This window comes from Girardinichthys multiradiatus, chromosome 20 (assembly GCF_021462225.1).
Source record: "Girardinichthys multiradiatus isolate DD_20200921_A chromosome 20, DD_fGirMul_XY1, whole genome shotgun sequence".
In the NCBI taxonomy this organism is placed as follows: domain Eukaryota; kingdom Metazoa; phylum Chordata; class Actinopteri; order Cyprinodontiformes; family Goodeidae; genus Girardinichthys; species Girardinichthys multiradiatus.
In genome coordinates, this window is record NC_061812.1 from 28,642,580 (window position 1) to 28,652,290 (window position 9,711).

General features: G+C 38.0%; 1 protein-coding gene across 1 annotated transcript; it reads right to left on the minus strand.

Moving 5' to 3' along the window:
• Window positions 1-962: 962 nt before the first annotated feature.
• On the minus strand, window positions 963-9,176 carry pa2g4a (proliferation-associated 2G4, a). The gene is made up of 13 exons (XM_047348856.1): window positions 8,958-9,176; window positions 6,976-7,104; window positions 6,670-6,775; window positions 4,512-4,581; window positions 4,321-4,413; window positions 4,006-4,069; window positions 3,836-3,914; window positions 3,625-3,703; window positions 3,386-3,519; window positions 3,199-3,293; window positions 2,367-2,494; window positions 2,236-2,289; window positions 963-2,094 (listed from the first exon to the last, which is right to left on the minus strand). The coding sequence occupies exons 1-13, from the start codon at window positions 9,037-9,039 to the stop codon at window positions 2,032-2,034; spliced, it is 1,176 nt and encodes a 391-aa protein (XP_047204812.1). The 5' UTR covers window positions 9,040-9,176; the 3' UTR covers window positions 963-2,031.
• Window positions 9,177-9,711: the final 535 nt, after the last annotated feature.

Below are 9,711 nucleotides of genomic sequence, written 5' to 3' on the forward strand. Positions count from 1 at the left end.
AAATTATACATTACTTTCAAATCTTCTTAAAAGGTATTGTGTGAATACATCTGTATTTTGCCACTTTTACTCAGATATACCTAATACAATCTAGTGCAATCAATTGCATTTCGAAGTCAACAATTTTGTAAAGAGTGCATCTGTGTGTAATTTAATCTCAGTATAAATCCAGCTGCTCTTGGGAGGCCACAAAGGTTTGTTACAGAACATTAGTGAACAAACAGTACCATAAGGAACAGCTGTGCAGAGGTTTAAAGCAGGGTTAGGTTATAAAACAAAATAAAAAGCTTTCAATATCTTTCAGAGCAGTGCTCAGTCCAACATCAGAAAGTTAGAAGAGTATGGCAGAACCGCAAACCTACCAAAACATGGCTATCCACCTAACCCGAGAGGCTGGCAATGAGAGCAATAATCAGAGGTAAGTGCAAAGCTGAGGAGATCCACAGCTCACGAGAGAGAATCTGTTGATAGGGCAGCTTTTAGCTAAGCACCCAACAAGTCAGTTAAAAGATAGTCATAAGTTGTTTGGAGTTTGCTACAAATCATGCAGGGGACACAGCAATATATTTAAGGAAGTAAGATGGCACGTTGAACATTTTCTTGAACATGTAAAAGGCGGTGACAGCAAACTAACCCCGCATATCAGCTTTAAGACATGGTAACGGCAGCATCATGCTATGAACTGTAGATGCTTTTCTTCAGGAGGGACAGTGACGCTGGTCAGTGAATGGAGCCAATTACAGAACAATGCTGGAAGAACATTTGAGAGGGTGGTGGGTTAGGATTAAAAATTATAAATCACCTGTTATTTAAATATTTTGTTAGGTTCTAAACTTATACTGTTTCATGCAGGTTGTGAACTTGTATAAAAATATAAAAAGAACCAGGATGCATTCGTTATAACACCTAAAACTGAATACGCCACTGAAAGCAGGTTGATAAAACACAAAGAAAATCAGATGTGTATGAAAAGATTTTATTTTTTTATTTTCTCAGACATAAAGTTACTTGCCCAGTAGCTGAGTTTGAAAAGCAGAATTGTGCTTTCCCCACCAACATAATTCATTGTGGACAAATACAAACCAACACGTATCTCAGACCTCAAAATGAAAACTGACATGACACAATCTTACAGCTCGGTCTCGACTGAAGACTCGTCAACCCAACAAGTTTTCCAAAACTTAACAGCCTTAGTCTCCATGGTTCATAAGACTAAAGTGTGTAACAGGTGGAAATGCTAGAAAAGTTCTGTTTTTAAATTTTTTCACCAAGAAAGGGGAATGGCAGTAAATGTAGCATTGTTCCCTAAAGTCAGGTTTGTTTCCACTTTTTCTTTCTTGTATACGTAGAATAGTCTCTCTCTGGCTCTTTAAAATCTAAGGATTAAAACACTACAGATTCAAAGTAAAAAAATTGGCCATAATAAAAACATAAATGTTTATTTTAATAATTAACCCTTTACTGCATAATATTAGCAATAAAAATAAGTAGGGATGACTCCAAGTTAAGTTTTTCAAATGTGTTTGTAAACTAGAAACACGTGTAAATACATTAAAATCACTTTAGAGCGAAAAGCAACCAACATGAGCTGATTTTGTAACTAATAAAGCCAAAGAAACTTCCACAGAGATCTCAAAAACTGAATGTCTTAAACGTGTTTGAGCCAATGTCCTCAATTTGGTGATTTTCATCCAAAAAGAAAATGGCAAATACAAAAATGAGGAGCGACTGCATGAAAACAAAAATATACAGAATACGTATCTGATGCTTTTTTCAGGACAAAAAATAAAAACATGCAAATTTGTACTGTTCCTTGACCGAATTAAGAGAAGAAAACATTTCTCCAGTGATCCTATCAATTAATGCGACAATGAGTTAAACCAAATATTGATCAGATGCAAGTATTTTTTTTTTTAAATAAATGTATTAGTTTAATTAGTCAGTTCATTAACTGGCAGAGAGCTCAGGAAAACTTGTCGTATTTAGTCTCCCTTGTCTTTGGGGTCTCGCTTGTGTGGAAAGGCAGTTTTTTTATTCTGGTGCTTCTGTGTCTTCAGTTGGTTGTCCACTTGCGTTTTCTGCTGTCTTTGAGGCCTAGAGGATGTGAAAAGAGAAATATTATATGGGAACTGACAAACTTTTTATCTATTTTGTGCAGATAAAAGCAACACATTGACAACATTTGCAGCGTCGTTTTGTTGTACGTCATTCAGATACATCACTGTTATTATTTACCTTCTTTTTCTTTTTCTTCTGTGTTTTACGGCTCACAGAGCTCTGTAGTAAAGCCTGGAGAAAAGAGGAGATATTTAGGATGCACAATTTTTGATTTCTGAGTAAGAACCTAAAACTTATTTCAGACTCACCTTTAGCTCTGGGTCCTGAACTTCATGCTCTGACTTGTAGAGCTCTGGATCAAAGGGTCCGTTTGTGATTCTATGAGGCCCGTTTGCCATCAGCAGCACTGTGAACTTAAACTGTGCAACAAGTTCTCCTGGGGGGAAAAATTATGGTAAAGGTGCTTAATAAATTATTAGTGATTTATGTCAAGAGGGGAAACTCTTTCTTTTTTATTAATGTTGATTATGGGTTCCAGCTAATGCAAAACCCAAAATTTAATTTCTTCTGAAAAGTCAATTACCACAAGCTCAATAAATAAGAACGTTTATAAAAAAAAAAAGGTTGTTACGGGCTACACAATCATGGAGAATACTTGTTGGCTGCTCAGAGTGCTATATCCAACCATATTAATGGGAAGTTGAGTGGAAGGAAAAAAATGTGATGGAAAAAGGTGCACAAGCAACAGGCATAACTCCTGAAGAAAATTAGAGACACCAGGCCAGCCGAAGCAACCAGGACCCTCTTAAAACCTCAGCAGAACCCAGGCTGATCACCTCCACATCACACTGCATTGGTGGAGTAATTCAAGTGTTGAGAGCATATATCATACAGCACATGGACATACCTTTCATTAGGCCAAGATTTCTGTACTGAAATTTATTTAATTGGTTTATTTAGTAATCTAAATGTTGGGTTTTCATCATCTATAAGCCATAACAATCAAACTTGACAGAAACACTCAAAGTATTTCACTGTCTGCTATGAATCTATTGTATTCAAACTTTACTTCTTTGACTGAATTACTGAAATACCTTTATTGAGATGTACCTGCATTCTTAACAGAAAGTAAATACTCACCCTCCTTCTCATGTAGCACACTGAAAGGCTGCAGCAGCTCATGTTTGGCACACTCGACCACCCCAAGACGAGCTTTGGCCTCATCCTCAAAGGCCCTGATGAAAGAATCGATGACGTTTATTTACCTGCTGTCTGTGCAACATTTCAGACAGGAGGTGGTAGTAAAAGTGAAGTGTTGCAGACTAACCTTAGTGTGAAGGGCATGGCGTCGAAGCGTCGCTCCACTTCGCTGAAGAACGTACGAGAAGTCTTCATTTTTAAGCCGTACTGTTTGCTGGGGTCCCTCTTATAGATTGTGGTCCTCAGACCTGAATCTCTGGCCTGAAGATAAATAAGACATGGAGTTTAACTTTCCATATTCTCTACTTTTGTTTAAATTATTTGAAGTGGAAATCTGTGACAGTGAGGAGCACAGAAGACCCTAACCTTCCCCTCTCCGGTGCTGACCAGGACATCGACAGCATATACTTCGTGTACCTCAAACTCTGCTTTTTCATGGTCCTTTCTAGAGAATAAAACCAAAAATAAATCTCAATTTCCAGCACCTTTCAATATGTACTGATCTTTACCATTCCCTTCCTAATCCCTGAACCTTTCCTAAATAGAAAACAACAAAAAACAAAACCAACAACAGTACCTTTGTTGGTCTGTCGGGTTCTGAATGATTGTTTTCTCTCCGTCTATCACATGCTGCTTTAACTGATGAGACAGCATTCCTTTAAAACACAAATACAGAAGCAGTGAATATTGTTGTACATTATGGAATGAAAAATGGCACCTGACAGTTTATGAATACACAATCCTCACCCTCAATAGGAGAGCATTTAAACGAATGTGCGATCTTGTTACAGGCTTCTGTCACTTGAGTGTTCTGAGAGACAAGAGGACAAATATGTTACAACAAACAGCTAAAAATCTGCTGGTATTCTTAAAATTCCCTGAACATCTTTAAGATTTTAGACATTCAAACCAATTTCTAATCTGTTGCATTAGATAATCCGCTCTGAACCATTTAACATGCAGAGAAAATGCTGGTGGAAAAACCTGGGAATATAATTAAGAGGCATATAAAAAATCAATTTTACAGAGGTCGTTTTCTTCAGTCATATGATGGTGTTTTACCTGGTTGCCGGGTTTAACAAGGCGTAGAGCTGCTTCTGCGCACAGATGGGCTGCTTTGATGACATCAGCTTTTCGGCCTGTGATGGGGTTCTCCTGCAGTAATGAAACAGATCTTCAATGTTGAAAAGGGGATGTAAAACTGTGACCAACCCCCCCCCCAAAAAAAAAAACAAAAAACAGGATTTTCTCACCTTACTGATCCCCACAACAAAGCTGTGAGCAACGTTGGCGATGAAGCCATCAACATGAACCCCAAGATCTCTAAACAACATAAGACAGCAGTGTGAACATTTTGAGCAAGTTTGGCTGCCCCTCTGCTGCAGACGAGCAATTAAAGCATAAACAAGACATACCAGGCTAAAAATAAGAGGCCGGATAAAAAGCAGGAATTAATCTGCTATATACAATTCATTTCATGGTGAATTTAGTTTTTTAGCAGTTGAACAGCTGGAAAATAGTAAAAGATGCAACTCTGGGAATGACAAGAGGTTATATTTAGTAACATACAGCACGAACCACCAAGCTTTTAAAACCCAATTCCTTATGAACACTAAAGACATGATTAGAAATCGAGATGCAGCGATTAATCGGCCAATTTTTCCTCACTGGCTGTGATCTGTAATCCACGGGTAAAATACTGGATTATTTTCATATCTACTAAATGCAATAAAATAAAGGACTGAAACTTTGGTCTTCAGTTGCACCAACACCATTTGCTTTGAGTCTAATAAAGAATTAAATAAGAACATTTGATGCATGAATGGTGATAATCTGAGTAACTACTGCCTCTATCGAAGGACCTGCAGAACACTTTCACGTTGCAAAATCCTGTTAAAATGTCAACATAATTAATGTCAAAATATTTTTAACCTTTAATGTGACATTATCCTGCACAATTCCACCTAAAACAAAGATGTTTGGGGTAAGTACAAGACATCAATGCGGAGACCCGTAAACTAACACTTTGTTGAACCATCATTCAGTTTAGCCTCGGTGTTTTTGCCTCTGCCAACTAGTAAAGCAGCTTAACCAGATATAAAGTTCAGCAGACCTAATAGGCTTTCCTGATAATTTGTTCATTTGCATCCATCAGCTGAAGCAACAAAGCAAGAAGGTCACAAAGGATCAAAACAATCTCACCGTGCAAATGTTCCAGTCAAGAGAGGGGAAGAAAACTGCATTTTATACAAACCATTGCACAGTCAAGAAAATAAAAGAAAATAGGCACCATTACAAAAACTGGGGGTTTCTCCAAAATGGATGAAAAGACGAGACAGAATAACATCAGCGAGGAGCAGCAGGAATTTCTGCCCAGTACTGGTGGTGTTCAAACAATCCTGTATTCTCCATATTCTGGACTAACGGATAGGACTGAAAGACAGTTATGTCATTCTAAAGAAAACATCAAGACCTCCGCCAACCTTGTGGGAGAAACTGTTATGATCGAATCAAACCAGAACTTTTAGTTAGTTGCAAAAAGCACGTTGGCCACAGAAACACCAATGTGCATCACCGAAGGACCATCATATTCACAGTGAAACAAAGTGGTGGCAGTATCATGCTGTGGGCTTGCTTTTCTTTAGATGAAACGACTTTATGTTAGGGTGAACGAAGTCAGAAACAGTTCAAAATACAAGTCAGGTGTGACCCACGACCTTCTGTCTGCAACAAAGTTAAAGAAGAGCATCAGTATCACCCAGCATACGTCCAATTAAAAAAATGGAATAATTTCATGACAGAAGTTAGTTTTTACTTTTTCCCAGCAGAGTCCAGAACTAAATTCTGACATCAGAGTTAACACTGAAATTAAATTAAATTTGTTCAAAAAACTATTAGTTTCACATTGTGCACACTTATGCCACCAAGTTGTTGCCGCTTCTTATTTTTTTTTTTATTTTCAGGACAAATGTCACACTAAAGGTGGGAAACCATAAAAATGCATTCCTCCTGGTCAGATTTTGAATGTCAGAAAACCCTGGCGTTGTAACAGGGGTGTGAACACTTCTGAGATCCACTGTATGTGTTATAGTTCTTAGAGAAAAAAAAAGGAACATAAGAAAAATCTGTGAAAATCTAAATCTCTATTTGACAAGAAAAACTAAATACATCAGAGGATAAAGACACATGAGGCAATACAAACCGTCGCATAATTATTGAAACTGTTTAAGAACCGTTTTAGTGGTTTAACAAGGGGCAGTCAAACCAAATCCACCCTGGAGTAACCAACAGTCAGCTATAAAGATAAATCCCTCATATAAAACTCATAATATAACACTGACATAAAGAAGGACCACACATGGGAAGACTCAGACACAGCACAGTAACATCAATGCATAGTGTAGTGCCTACATTTTCACCAGATCCCCATCTTTAAGTGTGTAGTCAGGGTCACTCTTCAGGGGGGAGAAGTGGCAAACACAGTTATTGACTGAGACGCTGGTAGGAAAGGCAATGCCTAGAAGAAGGAGAGAACAAAAGGGATAAAGAGGAGTCTTCAATTAGAAACAAGCTACGAATTTAACAGTTTTTCATCAAGATGACTATAAAACAGACAATACTCCTCAAAACATCTGATCAAGTTAATCAAGTATGTGAAATCTACTTGAATGAAACTGAGCTAATGTAAAGATGCAAGCAACACCATCGTTTCCACACCTTTCTTCATCTCTTTCTCCCTCTTGAAGACTTTTCCAGTCTCAGCCATGATGTAGGCGTCGCCTACCTCACACAAGCTGAGCACCGAGACCCCGGCTTTAGCTGCCTCCACAACCTTACGAAGAGCCTCTGTGTAGTGACAAAACGTAGGAAATTAACACGTAGGACAGTCTAGTCGCTTATGTTGTGGCATGACGACGGTACCACTAAACAGAGACAGATATCAGGCATTCTGTTTCAACATATTCAATACTGCACTATGAGCTGTTATGGTGTGTCAGCGTACAGACCGAGTGTAATGGTGCTCTGAGATCTATCCACCCAAAGATTTGTGATGCTGCTCAACCCTCTGTTTTGCAATTCCCAAAGGACTGCTTTATCCCTGTAATTACCAGCAGGTATAATACCGGCAGGTAAAACAAGCCCTGGTGTGAAACACACAGAGTGAATTTCTGTTTAACCATTTTCTGTGCATATATAAAGATGGAGAAAAACGTTGCACCTCTGTTTCTGTTTGCATTTACTAATTGGATTAATGGAGATTTTCTTTGGGTGTTGTTCACTTTGCCATTTTGTACGCTTGTGGTTTGGACTGTTTCATACTTTTTGATGAAATGAAGTTGTCTGTCGTGAAAATTTTTGTATGGACCATAGCTTAAGTTACACCTGCCTGCGGAGCATTTTGTACCCGCTCTGATAGTTTTACAAAAAAAATAAAATATATACTAACGAAGGTCGCTCGGATATATTTTAGCTTTTTTCGGCGTGTCATCATCTCTTATATTTCAAAGTAAACTGGTCCAAACAGCAATCAGAACCAGATTAAATAGATATAAGGTGGAATACAACGTTTTTAAGGATAATGTACAATTAACTTAAGATATATTTGAGATCTAAACATTTTAATGACTATTCAGCTCAATAATTCCCAAAATTGCTCAACTAGATAGAAAAACATAGTGATACAGAATAGTTTACGTACACGGGTATGAAATATTTTGTGTAGAAGTACGAAAGGACAAAATGGCAACATGGCAGAGTAAAATGAGGGTACTTTTTTTGTTAATTGGATGACTCACAAGCATGTCTACAAGCGAAAACGTAATGAGCGTAGAAGTGAATTAAAGATGGATATTAACAGCTTCGATACATGCAAAATATACATCCTAATGTTTTTTCAAATAAATTAATTTCCCTTTTTGACCCAGCATGCAACTGAATGTGAAACAGGACACGTCATTTTTAAATTTAGCACATTATTTAAACTTCTCAGGCTCTGTGAGTTACTTTAACCTTCCATATGACTAATACATGTAATTCTGCAAAACAGACATTACATTTAATTAAGAAAAAGTTCTCTCGGCTAATTTGAAAACAAACAACAAACTGAAATGTATCAATTTCTTTGATAACTCCAATCTTTGTTACAGCTGGTGTTCTCCAGTTAGAAGCTATTAAACGATGGTAGATATGTGGTTCAAAAAAAAAAAAAAAGTTATAGTAGAAAGTGAACAGAAATTACTCAACACATTTTTGTAACGTTAGTAAAGAAAAATGCACCAGGAACTCTGTTATACCCCATAATGACTGTAATAACAGGGAGAAAGAACTGAATGATCTCTAGGGTTTCTAAACCCTTCTTGTCTTTCGGCTCGTTGGCGTTTAGATAAACGGACAACCATGTACCAAGCTGAGCTAGCTTGTTAGTTAGCATCTCACAACAGTTTAACGGCTCCCACCATTTAAAACCCTAACATCAACCTTGAACTACACCCGTTAGCTGTGGCTAACTCGGCTGTATGAAACTGCAGGCGCTGCACCTGTTCGCCTGCCAGTTATGACACCATACGTGCTCCCTGAATGTAAAAGCACATGGCTGCTGCTGCTGCTGTGTGGGAAACGTCGTAAGCTGGCAGCGCGACAGGCCGATACAGGCACGTCGTTCCTGCCACTAAGGACTTTTAATTTTTTCATCAACTTACGGTTGGCGATGTCACCCCCCATTTTATACTTGGTGACCACCAGGTCTTCGGCTATGGTCTGCTCTTGCTCCTCGTCAGACATGTTGGCAGTGAAGTTTCCGTCGCTTCTGGGCCCAACGAAGCGACAGCTCCCTACAGATCAGCTCGGCTCTGACCGCTACGCTGCTGCTGCTCACTGTACGCGCGCAAGAACTCCGGATGCCCCACAAGCTCCTCCCAACTGACGGGGTGACGTCACAGCAACCCCAGCCCGCCAAAAAACGCGGGAAATGTATGGCAAGTTCATTTGTCAAACAGTTTTCCAGAGCAGTTCTCAGTTTAAAATGCCAGCAATGTTATTCATCATCAGTACGAGTCCTGCAAATTTTATTCATGCATTTAATTAGTTATAGCTAGTTATTTATTTATATATTTATTCCGATTTTTTTATTTATTAATCTATATTTGTAGTTCAAGGATTTTATTTTTTGCCAGAAAAAAAATATTTTCTTTAGAATAGAATAAAATAGAATAGTCTTTATTGTCATTGTACTGGGGGGTACATTATTATTTTGTTGAATATTAATTTATATCTTAGAGCTGGACAATAGCAGGAAAACACAGCATTGTGATATTATTAATATTGTGATCATGATCTATGTTATGATCAACCCATAAATTCGTCATTAGTCTCCTTCTTTTCCATCATTGCAATTTCCCTATCACTCTCCCTGAGCTTTCTGATCTTTGTTGCTAAAATCTATATCAGTTGTGG

Coding starts and splice junctions, on each gene's coding strand:
- pa2g4a (XM_047348856.1), bottom strand. CDS start 9,039: ATGTCTGACGAGGAGCAAGAGCAGACCATAGCCGAAGACCTGGTGGTC. Junction 7,105..8,957: donor GGGGGGTGACATCGCCAACC/GTAAGTTGATGA, acceptor GTCACTACACAG/AGGCTCTTCGTAAGGTTGTG. Junction 4,582..6,669: donor GATGGGGATCTGGTGAAAAT/GTAGGCACTACA, acceptor TATGTTGTTTAG/AGATCTTGGGGTTCATGTTG.